The sequence below is a fragment of the Pantherophis guttatus genome, chromosome 5, assembly GCF_059756535.1.
Source record: "Pantherophis guttatus breed Tessera chromosome 5, ASM5975653v1, whole genome shotgun sequence".
In the NCBI taxonomy this organism is placed as follows: Eukaryota; Metazoa; Chordata; class Lepidosauria; order Squamata; family Colubridae; genus Pantherophis; species Pantherophis guttatus.
Window position 1 is genome coordinate 96,058,091 of NC_142067.1, and position 16,487 is coordinate 96,074,577.

General features: G+C 37.5%; 1 protein-coding gene across 2 annotated transcripts in view; it reads left to right on the forward strand.

The window, feature by feature from the left end:
- The window catches only part of LOC148113533 (acetylserotonin O-methyltransferase-like), a 35,282-nt gene extending 20,336 nt beyond the window's left edge, over positions 1-14,946 (forward strand). For both annotated transcript variants that reach the window (XM_087895362.1, XM_087895360.1), the window contains exons 5-9: positions 1,754-1,822; positions 2,254-2,372; positions 6,290-6,430; positions 10,899-11,021; positions 14,032-14,946. In XM_087895362.1, coding sequence (XP_087751488.1) covers positions 1,754-1,822; positions 2,254-2,372; positions 6,290-6,430; positions 10,899-11,021; positions 14,032-14,246 — 667 coding nt within the window. In that variant the 3' untranslated portion in view covers positions 14,247-14,946. The remainder of the gene's footprint in view (positions 1-1,753; positions 1,823-2,253; positions 2,373-6,289; positions 6,431-10,898; positions 11,022-14,031) is intronic.
- Positions 14,947-16,487: the final 1,541 nt, after the last annotated feature.

A 16,487-nucleotide genomic window follows, 5' to 3' on the forward strand; every position in this document is an offset into this window, starting at 1 on the left:
TCAACTCCCAGAATTCTCCAGCCAGCTATGGAGAATTCTGGGAGTTGAAGTCCACAAGTCTTAAAGCTGCCAAGTTTGAAGACCTCTGATCTAGAATGTTCTTATAAAAACTACTGTGAGCTGTATGAGATTATTCTTTGGGTGGGAGACTGCCACAACTCCCAGATCTACAGAGAACAATGAGAACAATGAGAAGAAAAAAAAGAAAACCTCAGAAGAGAATTGTTGCTCCATAACCATTTGTTTCTTATGGCCAAGAAGACTGCATGAACATCTTCATATAGTCACCATGAGCCTAAGTTGACTTAAGAAGTTATTCTTCTTTAATGGGACACTTAAAGACAGTATCATTTTTTTAGTAAGGGCATCATTTATTAATTCTTATTAAATTGGAATTTACTACATTATATATGCCAAAATGGAAACGTAACAGGAGTAAATTACGGACAGCCATTAGGTTTCTTCTCACAATTTTCAATTTATTTAAACTGGTTCCATCATTAAAAAGCTTTGCACAAGAGAAACTGGAATAGAAACCCAAGCCCTAGTAACAAAAAATGGCAAAACATAAATTGGAGGACTGCCAATAAAAAAATAATAATAATTCAAAGTTTTCTTATAAAAGTAAAGACAATAATTTAAAGAACAATTTCTAAGCAATAAAAACTAAAAGAGCAGAAATTACAATAGGTGTAACATTTTCTTGGTTGTTGACAGTTTTTAAAATATGAAAATGTCAACATATTCCCTGTCACAGGTAGTCCTCAGGTTCCGGCAGCAATTCCCATCACTAAGTGATGCAAACATAAAGTGTGATGTCATGTGACCATGTTGCTTAACAACTGCAATTCTAGCAATTTCAGTTGCCATCATTATATGAGGACTGCATAGATCATTAAGCAATTGCCTCATGTGATCACAACTTCCAGCTTCCTGCCAGCTTTCCCATTGACTTTGCTTGTAGGAAGCTGACAGGAAACATCAGAAACATCACTGATCAGAAATGATCACTGCATAGATGCTGCAATGGCTGGAACTCCGAGGACCAGCCATAAGTGCCATACATTCGGCAATGTTGTAACTTTGAACAGTCACTAAACAAATGGTTGTAACCTGAGGACTACCTGTATATCACTCCAGATTTCATCAGGTAGGCCTCTGCTTTCTTGTTTGCAAATATTAAAATGACAGTCTTCACAACATTGAAACTCTACAATGAGTGGAACTGTTTCACTTAGGAACAGCTCTGTTTGAAAGTCCCTTGGTCTGCAAAAACATCAAATCATTCAATCCTAAAGAAAATCAACTGACTGTTCTTTGGAAGGATGAATACTGAAGCTGAAGTTTAAATACTTTGGCCACCAAATGAGAATAGAGGACTCACTGGAAAAGACTGATGCTGGAAAGATTGAAGGCATAAAGAGAAGGGGACAGTGGATAAGATGGTTAGATAGTGTGACTAGTTAAAATGCAGCAGTATAGAAGTTGATTGCATTTATTGACTACATCTGGGGAGTTCCTTCTACTAACCAACTTAATTTATCAGCCTGGTGCTTCTTGTTTGGCTATTTCTTGGTAGCAATGCATAAAATCATACTGCACTGTACTTAAGAGAGTGAAGGAGAACTGAATTAATAATGAAATGTTTAGAATAAATTTTGAACTGTCAAAATATTGTAAGATATTCAGGATCTACTTCTGTGCAGAAAAAAATTCCATTGTCTTCTTTACTAATTTTTTCTAATTCTTTTAGGAACGGAAAAAATCAGATTTCATCAATATATGGCTCTCCCTCAAATAAGACTTTTGAGGTCATTTACAGGTATCATTAAAATTATAGAGAATGATAATTAAGTACAATAATTGTTTTGTGGCAAACTAATCAATATGATTAATCTTCAGACGGTCATTCTTTTTTCTATCATATGTGCTTAACTCATCATTGACCCACCCTCTCTTTTGGAATATTGGGATATTTTTGTGGCACATCTAATAACCAGGCATTTCTTTTTAATGTACAAAACATGATTTGCAGTTAGAGTACCTATATAAATCTGTTTTGTTTCAGGAACATAATAACATTGTCCACCAAAATGGCAGGACTGTTTCATGTTTCACACGCAGATTTTTCCAAATCCTGATCAGCATCATTTAAGTGAGGCTGTAAAAAGAATTCTTTTCATTCAAACATAGATAGGTAAAAACGATAGCAGTTTATAAAGTTATATTGAGAGATGTTCATTTCAATTCTAGATCAAAGGAAGAGTTACAATCCTTCTCCAATTTCATGAATGAGCTCTGGCCTTTGGTAGGAAGAGAAGTGCTTTCTGCCTTTGACCTGTCCCAGTTCCAACTCATTTGCGATCTGGGTGGTAAGTACAGCCAGTGTTTTGCCATCTTCTTCACATGTTGGACAAATGGGCTGGATGGGTTCTTAGCTTCTCTTACAAATCTTTTTATCTGCATTTGAAAAAGGAGAAATCCTTAGGAGATTTAAAAAAAAACCCCCCACTTTGGGAGGTCTATAGCAGACTTTGAGAAATAGTCCTGTTTTAAAGATTCTAACCTTACGGTTAGATTATTGCAACACGCTCTACATGGGGCTACCCTTGAAAAGTGTTCGGAGACTACAGTTGGTCCAGAATGCAGCCGCGCAAGCTATCGTGGGTGCACCTAGATACACCCACATTACACCAATTCTCCACAAGCTGCACTGACTCCCTATTGGTCTCCGGGCACAATTCAAGGTGTTGGTTATTACCTTTAAAGCCCTACATGGCTCAGGGCCAGGTTATCTTTGAGACCGCCTTCTACCACATAGCTCCCAGCGACCGGTAAGATCCCACAGAGTTGGTCTCCTCCGGGTCCCGTCAGCTAAACAATGCCGGCTGGCGGGCCCGCAGGGAAGGGCCTTCTCTGTGGCTGCCTCAGCTCTCTGGAACCAGTTACCTCCTGAGGTCCGGACCACCCCCACCCTATTGGCCTTCCGAAAGTGAAGACCTAGCTCTTCAGGCAGGCCTGGGGCCGTTGATCTCGCTGTTGCGATCTTGTGAGATCTGGCCATGAATGGTGTGAATGGGTTTTAATGTTTTAATTTTTAAATGTTTTTATAATGGTTTTTTTTTTTTTAAATGCATTGTAAGCCGCCCTGAGTCTCCGGAGAAAGGTGGCATATAAATTGAATGAATGAATGAATGAATGAATGAATGAATGAATGAATGAATGAATGAATGAATAAATAAATAAATAAATAAATAAATAAATAAATAAATAAATAAATAAATAAATAAATAAATAAATAAATAAATAAATAAATAAATAACTGTCACTTAGATCTGATGCAATATTCCAGTCAGTGGAGAAATTTGCAGAGGCTGTTTGAAAAGGGGAAACATTTCTGGGGGGAAAACAATCTTCTCCTTTCCCCGTGCTGACCTAGATGGGAAGAAACTGAATCAGAGAATACGAGTAGCAGCTCATGAATAAAGGATCCTAAAACTGGATTTGCCTGGGAACATTTGGGGGATGCAAAAGACCATGACTGAAGATGATGTAGGATTTAGTCCATTTTGAGATTACATTCAGTTTTACACTGTTCAATCTGCATTGAATGCCAGTGTTTTGGGACATTTTGAATATTCAGTGCATCCATCCTGAGGAATTCTCTTTTCATGGGAAGACCATAAAAGAATAACAGTTGGAAGGGACCTTGGAGGTCTTCTAGTCCAAACAGGATAGTCTATACCATTTCAGACAAATGGTTCTTCAATCTCTTCTTAAAAACCTTCAGTGTTGGAGCACCCACAACTTCTGGAGGCAACTCATTCCACTGATTAATTATTCTCACTGTCAGGAAATTTCTCCTTAGTTCTAGGTTGCTTCTTTTCTTGATTAGTTTTCATCCATTGATTCTTGTCCTGCCTTCAGGTTTTTGGGAGAATAGGTTGACCCCCCCTCTTCTTTGTGGCAGCCTATTAGATATTGGAGCACTACTATCATGTCACCCTTAGCCCCTCTTTTTATTAAACTAGACATACCCAATTCTTGCAACCATTCTTCATATGTTTTAGCCTTCGGTCTCCTAATCATCTTTGTTGCTCTTCTCTGCACTCTTTCTAGACTCTCAACATCCTTTTTATACTGGGGCAACAAAACTGGATGCAATATTCCAAGTGTGGTTTTACCAAGGCATTATAAAGTGATATTAACACTTCATGTGATCTTGATTCTGTCCATCTATTAATGCAGCCTAGGACTGTGTTAGCTTTTTTGGCAGCTGTAGCACATTGCTGGCTCATATTTAAGTGATTATCCACTAGGACTCCAAGATTCCTCTCCTAATTGCTACTATTGAGCCAAATACCAGCTATTCTATACTTGTGCATGTGGTTTTTCTTGCCTAAATGTAAAACCTTACTTTTCTCTACTTTAAATTCTATTTTGTTAGATAAGGCCCAGTGTTCAAGACTGTCAAGATCCTTCTGTATCTTAAGCCAATCTTCTGCAGTACTGGTTATTCCTGCCAGCTTGGTATTATCCAGAAATCCCTCATCCAAATCATTGATGAAAATTTTGAAGAGTACTGAGCCCAAGACAGAGCCTTGGGTACACCACTGCATACTTCCATCCATGTAGATTCAGTTCCACTAAGAACTACCTGTTGAGTGCAGTTGGACAGCCAGTTACAAATCTGTTCTGCCCCAGTTCCGGATCCCAAGGAGTGTGACACACACCAAGCTCCAAAACTCCGTTTATTACAAACAGACCCCTTTCAAAATGCCGGCTTTCAGTGCAAATGTCCTTATCAGCCTGCTATAAAGTACAAAGAATAAACAAAGTCCGACAAAGGTTGGCAACCCAACCAGCCCAGAAACCAAGATGTGATAAGAAACTCACTCTCCAAAATGCTCTGCGTAATAATTAAACATTGTTTCCAGCAACAATTGCTAACTGCATGCAACTTAAATAGGCTAAGGGAGTGGCCAATTAGCCCCAAGCCTTACTCTCGAGGAGACCTCCTCCTCCTGAGTAGCCACTCCTGCCTTTTGGCAGTCCTGCATGCTCGAGCATTGAGGAGAGGCTCCTCCACTTCACTCTGCACTTGAAGGAGCCTCTGGAGGTTCTGAAGGCCCTGGCTGAGTCTCTGCCTCTGGCACCACATCCTCTTCAACCTCCTTGCTGTCTGACGCGAGCGCCGGCTGCACAGGCTGCTGGCGCAACACCACACCAGCCTCCTCATCGTTGGCATCAGCCACAAGCCACGCAGGCCACTGGTGGACCACAACAAAATCCATCTAATGGTGATGCTGTCTAACCCACATTTTTCTATCTTATCAAGTAGTAGGTTGTGGTCAACTTTATCAAATGCCTTATTGAAGTCCAAGTAAATTATATCCACAGCATTTCTCTGGTCCACTAATTTTTTCACTTTGTCAAGGAACGCAATAAGAGATGTCTGGCATGATCTGTTTTTTAAAAACCCATATTGGCTTTTGGTTATGACTTTGCCTCCAGGTGTTCACAGATTTGTTGCTTAATTATCTTTTTCAGAATCTTTCCAGGCATTGATGGCAGTCTGATATGAAAATTGAGAGCCAATTGCTTCAATCTCTGTTCTTTTCCCCTGTTAGTATTTGTTTTCCATGATATGAAGAGCACATCAAATTTGAAAGATGCTCATCTCATTTTTGAAATTATTAGATTCCAATCAGTGGTGAAATCTGAACCGGTTACTACTGGTTCGCTGGCCGCACAAGCACAGTGTGCGCCAAAAGGAGACTTGGGAAGGTAAGTAGAACAGCACTGGGGGGGGTGGGGGGTATCAGGTATGCTGTGTGATCTTCGGAACCTTTTTTTTTTTTTTACCTTTTAAAAGCATGTTTTTACTACCAGTTCGGGCGAATAGGTAGTAAAAAAAATGCTTTATAAAAGTAAAAAAAAAAAAAAAGGCTCCGACGATCAGGCGGCACAGCTGTGATCATCAGAGCCTTTTTTTTACTTTTTAAAAGCATTTTTTACTACCTATTCCGGAGAACCAGTAGTAAAAAAATGCCAAAAAAGTAAAAAAAAGAGAAAGTTCTGAAGATCAGCTGAGCGACGCACGATCTTCAGAACTTTTTATATATATATATTTTTTAACTACCGAACCGATGGCATTTCACCCTGATTCCAATTAATCTGATGTGCAGCTGCAGAAAAATGATAGTAAAGGAAACTTCAGGGAAGAAAGCTGGAAATATGCAAAATTTTATTCTGCAGTTACTTGATTATATGTTGTTCTTTCTTTAAGGAAACACCGGTGGCTTAGCTAAGATATTGATTTCACTCTACCCAAATTGTACTGTGACCATTTTTGACCTCCCTGAAGTAGTGGAAGTATCCAAGAACCATTGTTTGTCTTCAGAAGAGTCCCGGATCATTTTCCATGCAGGTAAAAGAGGATGTGCTGCAGTCTTCAATGTGGGTTGAATTTATGTCTTGCTAAGCACAAAAAAACTTTAGTAGGCAGAAGGGCAGACTGGATTAGGATGCTGTGGTTTTGAGAGAATAACCCCACCCACTTCTGGTGATCTTAGAAAAAGATGTGTTTTTGTCTATTTTATAGACAAAAGATTGGAAGGCGTCAGGCCCATATTGAGTAACTCCTGCATGATACCTATTCTGAATAACTGGCCTTGAATTACTTGAGTAACTCCTTCAATACCTATGCTGAATAACTGGCCCTCATCTTCATCTGCATCTTTAATAAATCAAAGAATGTTCTTCCCGTGTCAATTTAAGAAATATTATAAGAAAGATTCAGGAATTACTGAATCTGCAGTTTGTACTTCTATAACTCTCTGTAACGACAGACCCCTTAAATGCCAAAACAACTAGACCTAGGAACAGTTTTTTCCCTCATGCTACCCCCTCAACTCCTCCACTTGAGTGACATTATAGGGCATTATATGCCAAAACAACTAGACACAGGAACAGTTTTTTCCTTCATGCCATCCCTCTGCTGAACATCTAATCCTCACAGTACCGTCTTACATCTATGTTGTATGGTTATAGTATTATTATTATCCTTCTCATCTTCTCTACTACCTAACACCCTTATTATGATTGTTATTACATTGTTGCTTTGCATGTACACTTCTGCACCAGAGAAAAATTCCTTGTGTGTCTATTCACACTTACCCAAATAAAGTATCCTATCCAGTGGTGAAATCTAAAATTTGTTAGTATCAGTTCTGTCGGCATGGCTGGGGGTGGTGATGGTGGTATTGTGGCAGGGTGGGTGTGGGCAATTTTTTTTTTTTTTTTACTTTTAAAACCATTTTTCTGGTGAAGAGGTTGTAAAAAAATGCTTTCAAAAGGCTCTGACGATCCCAGCTGAGTTGCCTGATCGGCAGAGACTTTTTTCTTTTTCTTTTTTTTTATTGAAAAGTTTTAAAAAGTTTACATATATATCCCCCCTTCCCTCCACCCTCCCCAACCCCCCCCTCCCACCCACCCCCCTTACTTCCCAGACCAAAATACAGGGTATAACATTCAACAATCATAATCTAACATAGTCTACTTAATTATAACCTCTTACATCCCTCTAATACTTTAACTCCCCATTTACCAAACTAAATTTGAATACATAATAACATCTATCTATTCGTAAGCTATTTGAAATTTTTTAGTCCGATATCTACTTTGAATATAATCTATCCATCTTCTCCATTCTATCATATATTTCTCATTTGAATAGTCCTTCAAATACGCTGAGATCTTTGCCATCTCTGCTAAGTTTGCTACTTTTAATATCCATTCTTGAATAGTAGGCAAATCTTCCTTCTTCCAATACTCTGCGCCACCAACAATCTTGCTGCAGTTATTAAATTCAGGATCAAATTAGTCTCTATAACCATACAATCCGTGATTATACCCAACAAAAATAACTGTGGAGTAAACTTTATCCTCTTTTTAAGAATATTTTAAATAATCCACCAAATTTTTATCCAGAATGCTTTAACCTTTTTACAAGTCCACCATACATGAAAATAAGTAGCGTCATCACAATCACATCTCCAACATTTAGATTGTAAATTCAGATACATACAAGCTAACTTTTTGGGATCTAAATGCCATCTATAAAACATTTTGTAAAAGTTTTCTTTCAAGTTTTGCACTTGTATAAATTTTACATTTCTTACCCATATCTTTTCCCATGTTTCCATCATTATTGGTTGTTCAAAGTTTTGTGCCCATTTTATCATACAATCCTTAACTAACTCTGTTTCCGAGTCTGTTTCTATCAATATATTATACAACCTTTTTATATGCATTTGACTCTGGTCTCTAATTTGTTTTACCAAATTTTCTTCACTTTGTATGATACCAATGTTCTGATCTTTTCTCCATCTAGCTTGTAATTGTACATACTGAAACCAAGTTTGGATTACCCTTTCTTCCTTTAATACCCGCAAGGGCTTTAACTTTAATATACCTCTCTCTGTGTTAAGAATTTCTTTATATGTAATTACATCCTGTCTTTGTTCTATATTTATATTCTCTATTGCGTGTCTGGGTACTGTCCATATAGGTATCTTGTCATTTAATTTATATTTATATTTCTTCCAGACACGCAATAAAGCATTCCTTAATATATGACTTTTAAAAATCCTATCAACCTACTTATCATACACTAAGTAAGCATGCCAGCTGTAAACCAAATCATATCCTTCTATATTCAATATTCTTTCATTTGTTAAATTAATCCAATCACTAATTGCTGATAAAACAGCTGCTTCATAGTATAATTTTAAGTTGGGCATTTTCAAACCTCCTCTTTCACGTATGTCTTGCATTATTTTTAATTTAACCCTTGGTTTCTTCCCTGCCCAAACAAAATTATTAATGCCCTTCTGCCATTCTTCCAAGTTCGCATCCTTTTTAAGTATTGGTATCATTTGAAAAAGGAATAAAAACTTAGGCAAAACATTCATTTTTACTACTGCTATTCTACCCAACAAAAACAGTTGTAATTTTTTCCAATTATCCATCTCTGTCTGTATTTTATGCCATAACAATTCATAATTATACTTATATAATTTCCCATTTGAAGTTGTAATATAAACTCCTAAATATTTAACCTTTTTAACTATCTCACATCCTGTTACTCTTTCTAATTCTTCTTTTTGATTTATTGTCATATTTTTAGTTATCATCTTTGTTTTCCCAATGTTTCTTTTAAACCCAGATACTTGACCATAGTGATTAATTATCTCCATTAACTCCATCTCACTGGATGAGTTAAGGTTACAACCAAGTCGTCTGCAAATGCTTGTAATCTATAGTCATGATGCCTAATCTTAATTCCCCATATTTTATCAGAGTCATGTATTTTGTTCAATAATAATTCCAACATTAAAATAAACAGTAATGGGGACAGGGGACAACCCTGTCTTGTTCCTTTTTCTATTTTAAAAGTTTCTGTTGAACTACCATTAATTATTATTTGCGCTGTCTGTTCTTGATATATTGCCTTAATAGATTTTGTAAAACATTCTCCAAACTGTAACTTCTGCACCATTTTCAATAAAAATTGCCAGTTCAATCGATCAAACGCTTTTTCTGCATCCAAAAATATAAGCACCGCAGGGACTTGGTTGTTCCTTTCCAAATACTCCAATATATTAACAATTTGCCTTACATTATTTTTCATTTGTCTCCCATGTATAAAACCAGATTGATCATTATGGATCATTTGTTGCATAACTGACATTAACCTATTTGCTAATATTTTAGCAAAAATCTTATAGTCTGTATTAAGTAATGATATAGGCCTATAATTTTTTGGCTGGGTATGGTCTTGATCTTCCTTCGGAATCAGAGAAATAAAGGCTGTTCTCCAAGATGGAGAGTGAATAATTCCCTAAGGGGTTCTACCATTTCCAATTGTAAATTTTTGTAATAAGCCACTGTCAATCCGTCTGTACCAGGGGCCTTACCAACTTTTAACTGCTTAATTGCCAGTAGAATTTCCTCCTCGGATATCAGTTACCCCCCCCCCCAGCTTCTGTATTTATGTTTGTACTTTCTTGGGTTGTTATCTGGGTTTGTTGCATCTTTAATTCTTGTTCCTTTCGTTTAGTTGCTGCTCGTGTTTGTCTTTGTTCTTGGGCTTCTTCTGTTTTTTCAAATAGCTCCAAGGCTTGCACAGCCCCCGAAAGTTGCACTAATTCTTCTTGGGTATTCCAAGCCCCTCCCTGGGCTTGTGCTTGCAAGCCTTCCTTTCTAGCGTCTCCTGCTTCTTTTCTTTTTCTGGCTCCTGGAGATGGTGGGTATCCAGCCTTTAGTACATTGACATAAAAATCTCTTGCCTTCCAAATTGTATTGAGATGATATCGTTCTCCTGAATAATTCACCACTAATCCAGCTGGAACCTCCCATCTATACTGTATCTGACGATTTCTCAATTCATCCACTAGAAATACATAGTCTTTTTTAGCTCCCAACATTTTAGGGGGAATTTCCTTGAATACTGCAACCTCCTGTCCTGCCACTTGTAGTTTGTTTTTATAAGAAGCTTGTAAGATCCCATTTCTTATCTTCCTGGTAACAAAGTAGATAACAATATCTCTTGGTAGTTGTCTTTGCCTGGTAATCCATGAGTTAACATGATAAATTTTATCAATTTGCCAGTCACACTCTACTTTGGACTCTCCAGTTAACTGTGCAAGAGCTTCTGCAAAAATCTCTTTCAAATTTACCTGATTATTTTCTTTCAAGCCTCTTACACTCAAAGCAAATTCCTATCCTGATCCTATCCTATCCTGATCCTAGCCTAGCCTAGCCTAGCCTAGCCTAGCCTGTCAGAATAATTTGGAAGATATGGTGCTTAATGATATTTTACTATTTTTTTGTAGGTGATTTCTTTAAAGATTCCATTCCTGAAGCGGATCTGTACATTTTGGCCAAGACTCTGCATAATTGGTCAGATGAGAGATGTTTGCAGTTGCTACATAAAGTGTACCAGGCCTGCAAACCTGGTAGGTGCTGTTTAATCACAAAAATTTAAATATGCTGGGGAACTTGCGAAGTTCATACTTGGTTCAGGTTTTAAACTCCCTGAAATCTAGTCCAATTTCAAATTCACCATCCAGCTTTCCTGATTTTCAGATTTTAAGTTCAAATTCAAGTGGTAGAAATACCATCAAGGCAATTAACACCTGGAGCAATTCCAATCAGTACATAAGCTATGTCCAGATATACATAGTAAACTGGACTCAAGAAGAATTAAAAGCCCTGGATAGGAAGACCAGAAAATTAATGACAATGCATCATGCTCTTCATTCATGCAGCAATATTGACAGACTACTTATGAAGGAAGATAGATGGGTATGAAATTTTGTAAGGACACTAGATACAGTAGTTGTAGAAGAAAAACAGACATTGGAAGAATATATGGAGAGTAAAGAACACTGAAAGTAATACTACATGAGAACTTATGGAATACTGGAGAGACCAAAGTGGCCTATAAGAATGCAGATAGTCTTTGAATTACAATCATACGCTTAGTGACCACTCAAAGTCACAATGAAGTGACTGCTTGAAATTATAATGGCACTGAAAAAAATGACAGTTTTCACACTTATGTTCATTGCAGCATCCCCATGGTGTTGTGATGCATTTGCAACTGGCTTGTATTATGATAAATGCACTGTGATCACCATTTGTAACCTTTCCAACTGTTGTGATGACCCTGGGCATGGCACGAAAGCAACACAGCCAGAGAACAGGTCTAATTCCTCTTTATTGATCCAACTTTGCCCCCAAACATCCCCATGTTTACTACAAGTCCAGGAGCAAAGCTCTCCCACAGACCTTTAGTAGCCTCTGGCTGCGAGTAGTCCAGTAAGGCAGGTTAGCCAAACAGTAACCAGGGCCAGAAGTCCAGTAAACCAGGTTAACCAAACAGTAACCTCCAGGCGTCAGCAAATTCACACAAGGCTCCACAGATTCAATGCTTGTTCCCAACAAATGCCCCTCTCACCAGAACCTCCTTACATCTCAGTCCCCAAGTGTGCCTTATGAAGGGAGACGGGGCACTCTTCTCCCTCATAGCAGGTTCAGTCTGCATTGTTCTCACCTTCTCTCTTCTCTGTGTGCTCTAGGATCAGGAGGGAATGGTCCTTGCTCTTCGCCTGAGCTCTGTCTCTCCTGCTCCTCCCTGTCTGCAAGCCTTTCTACTCCTGAAAAGCCTTGCAAAGACTGTCTCTGCCCTTCCCCAGTTTCCTCCAAGGCCAACAAAGCTGCTCTCTTGATCTCTGTTGGCTCTTATTCCAGCTCATCTTCCCCCTCCCCCCCAGATTCAGACTCCGACAGGGGCAAGACAGCTGGCTTCTGACAAGCAAAATCAATGGGGGATGTCAGATTTGTTTAACAACCACAAGATTTACTTAACAACTGCAGTGATTCACTTAGCAGCTGTGGCAATAAATGGGGCAAAATTCACTTAACAACTGTCTTCCTTAGCAACAGAAAATTTGGGCTGAATTGTGGTCATAATTCAAGCATTGCCTGCAAAGAATAAAAAAGAAAAATGGCAAGTACACAGCCAGTACATAAAAATAGCAGGAAAAACAGATAACAAGATCTGGCAATGACTAAAAGTAGGAAACTTGAATAAACAAACAATTCTGGCTGCCAAGACCAAGCCTTAAAATCAAATGCATAGAAAACCAGAAAACCAGAAGAACAACAGATAGCAATTGCCGAATCTTCAAAAAACCTGAAGAAACAGTGGACCACCTAATTAGCTGTTGCAAATCTATCACATAGGCTGACTACAAATAACAGCAGGACAATGTAGCAGCAACAACAGTGCCGTGGTATATGTTCAAGAAATACCATTTGCCTACAAGCAAGCACTGGTGAAACCACAAAAATAGACAAATAGAAAATGAAGAAGCTAAAGTGCTCTAGACTTTAAAATTCAAACATATAAGCAACTGCTACCTACCATCCCAGACTTAGCAACTGTTGATAAGAAAGACAAAAAGTATGGGTACTGGATCTTGCAGAACCTGTATAGAGCAGAATAGAACAGAAAGATTTGGAGAAAATCACAAAGTACAAAGACCTGCAAATAAAAGTAAAATGAATGTTGCAAATGAAAGCAAAGATAGTTCCAATAATAATAGGTATCTTTGGTACCATCCCAAAAGGTCTGAAGCACCACTTGAATACCATCAGCATTGACAAAATCACCACCAGTAAACTGCAAAAGGAAACTTTACTTGGAAGCAGCTTACATCCTGCAATGATACCTTTAACATCATCAAATAACAGCCTTTACTATCTCAGGTCCTTGGTGGGATTAGTAAAGAATACATCCAAAGAGTGAGAAAATTGCTAAAGACAATATTGAAGGGTGGAAACACCATTAAAGCCATCAAAAACTGGCCCATACTGGAATTTTAACTGGACATAAGCTGAACTGGACAATTTGGACTGAAAAATAATAAAACTGATGACTGTTTAGTATGTATTACAACCCAGTAATAATATTGATAGATTATACCTGCCCATAGAAATGAAAGCAGAAGTTTACTTCAAGTCAAACAAACTGTCAAAGAAGTAAAGAATGCATTGGCTGATCATGTATAAGGCAGCCAATAACAAGCATTGATGCACGTTAAAAATTGGACCTTTCTCAATGTGCAGGAAACAAAATATAATGTACAATGTCACAATGTTTTAATGAAACACAAACATAATACTGACAAGAAAAAATTACACGGTCAATTTCTACAAAGAATTGAGGGGAAAGCCTTGGAGAATACTTAGAATACCTGCAAATTGATAAAATTTCCAACAACAACAATAAATTGGCGTATATTGACCTTTAGCAGGAATACATATAGTGTATTTGAAAGAAGGTTCATAATATAAAATTGGGGTATTTTCAAAATATGAAATGTTCATTAGGCAATTGAAATAAATACTGTAGTAGCATTTTCTCACCTCTAAATCATTGAAAAATATATTTTGAAACAGGTGGCGGTGTCTTAATAGTGGAAATGCTTCTTGATGAAGACAAAGGAGGGCCTTCAATTGCCCATTTCTACTCCTTGTTAATGTTGCTCTTCACTGAAGGGAAAGAACGGTCAGCAACCGAGTTTAATGTGCTCCTCTGCAAGGCTGGTTTCCAAGAAGTTGAGTTGAAGAAAGGAAACCTCTTTCATATTATTCTAGGAAGAAAATGCCCCTGATTCCTTCCTGTTCAATGTTTAAGATAAATTGCAGTAATCAAAGCCTTGATTTGTTAATTACAGGTGTATTCTATTATTCTTTAAGAATCCACAGATTAAGTAGCTTTCTTATCACAAAATGGTTTCACCATAGCTAGAGTTCCCTGATCATAGCTGCAAAAATCCTGAGAACCAATTCTGGGCAATAAGGAGATAGAGGAAATTGTTATTGCATGACAAAAATTAATCTCCTTATAGATCTTTAGTTCTTCCCATCTTTACATATAAAGACAATCTTCTTACACATATTAAACAAACGACAGGAGTACAGGAGAAAATCTGAAAGGTCAGCATCAGGACTCTAAAACACACATATTACTTTGCTAAATCGGAATTTTTAGCTCCTCTTAAAAGCAATTAAGACCTAGAAATTCTGCAATGCACAGGATGCCATAGGATAGGTGCTAACAAGATAAATAATAATAACCATAGGATTGCTTAGCCACAAGGAAATTTAACAATTAGTGCTGGGAACTCAAGATTTTTAGATAATAAACATGTTAAAATAACTACAGAAACTTTGCCTCATTCTTTCTATTCCTAGTTATATATTTTAAAGCATCTATATTAACCCAATCAATAATATAAACTTATTAATGCTGTATCCTATTAATTCAACTTTTTTATTTTCTATTACTGTCAATAAACAATCTGCATATTGTGTTAGTGTTTTAATTGTGTCCTGATCTCTGGTTCAAATACACTATACTCCTAGGATATTCTCATAAAAGAGCTATTTCATAAACAAATCTCATCCAATATTCCAGTTCTCCAGATAAAGGAGCCAAGTTCAGAAACTCTATGACTTTGTTATGAGACTATTTATTCTCGTTCTTTGCTTTTTGATCATAACCAGGTAGCAAGCCAGAAAAAGGTAAATGTAATTAGAATTGCCTTGAGCTGGAGTCTAGTCTTATGCCAGGTCAAACGAATTTAATCCTGCCAACTGATTTTCCCATTATTTGGGGTACTTTCCAATCTATAGAGTTGAGGATATTCCAGTTCCAGATAACTTATTTCTGGGGAAAGTATCAAGATGATACATTTACAACTTTATATAACAGCTGAAAGACAGGGATTTAAAGCTATTTAATGTGACTAGGACTGTATAACATGAAGAACCTGCTTTGATCTCATTAATAGATAATTTACATTATCTAATGTAATATGGAAACTGGGATCCATAGAAATTTTGACTGAACTGCATCAAAAGACGCCACAATGTGATATGTGCTGAATATAGCTGTGGGGCATATAGCAATAACATGTCTTCTTTTAGCTCTTGGTGTTAATTATGACCTTGGTGGGTCTTTTCACATGTTGAGTTGCAAGAATATGGATCTCATTTGCTTGACACAAGACTAATATTGTTTCCAGGTTTGTTTCCCTCTAACTAGATCATACAAAGGATGGGATATGATCAGCTGAAAAGATCTTTGAAGAAGAAAATCCTTGACACAGAATAGTACCAAGGTATTAGCTTAGCTCCAAGGCAACCTTTTATCACCAATCTATTGTCAGTCTTTAACAAACTATAGATCAGCTAATGTACATTAGCTGGATTCAACACATTCGCTTTAGAAGTCATTGATAAATGAGATAAATAAGGTAAATAAGAAAATATCCCGTCACAAATGACTTTCTCCCTGTGACTCTCATGGTGTAGAGGTTTTGCATGTGCAGCATTGTAAATTCTTGAACTCAGTACACAATTAGTACACAATGTACTAATTTGTGTTATGGGAAGAGAAATAATGTCACATCTGCCTCTTAGGAGTCTTCTAGTGAAGTTGGTGTTTCGGGGTCTGAACAGGCAGTAGCACTTAGCAATAACACTTAGACTTATATACCACTTCACAGTGCTTTTCAGCCCTCTCTGGGCAGTTTAGAGTCAGCATATTGCCCCCTATAATCTGGGTCCTCATTTTAGTGACCTTGAAGAATGGAAGACTGAGTCAACCTTGAGCCAAGGTGGCACAGTTGTTAGAGTGCAGTACTGTAGGCTACTTCAGCTGACTGCTAGCTGCAGTTCAGCAGATCAAATCTCACCGGCTCAAGGTTGACTCAGCCTTCCATCCTTCTGAGATGGGTAAAATGAGGACCCAGATTGTTGGGGGCAATATGCTGGCTCTGTAAACTGCTTAGAAAGGGCTGTAAAAGCACTATGAAGTGGTATATAAGTGTAAGTGCTATTGCTATTGA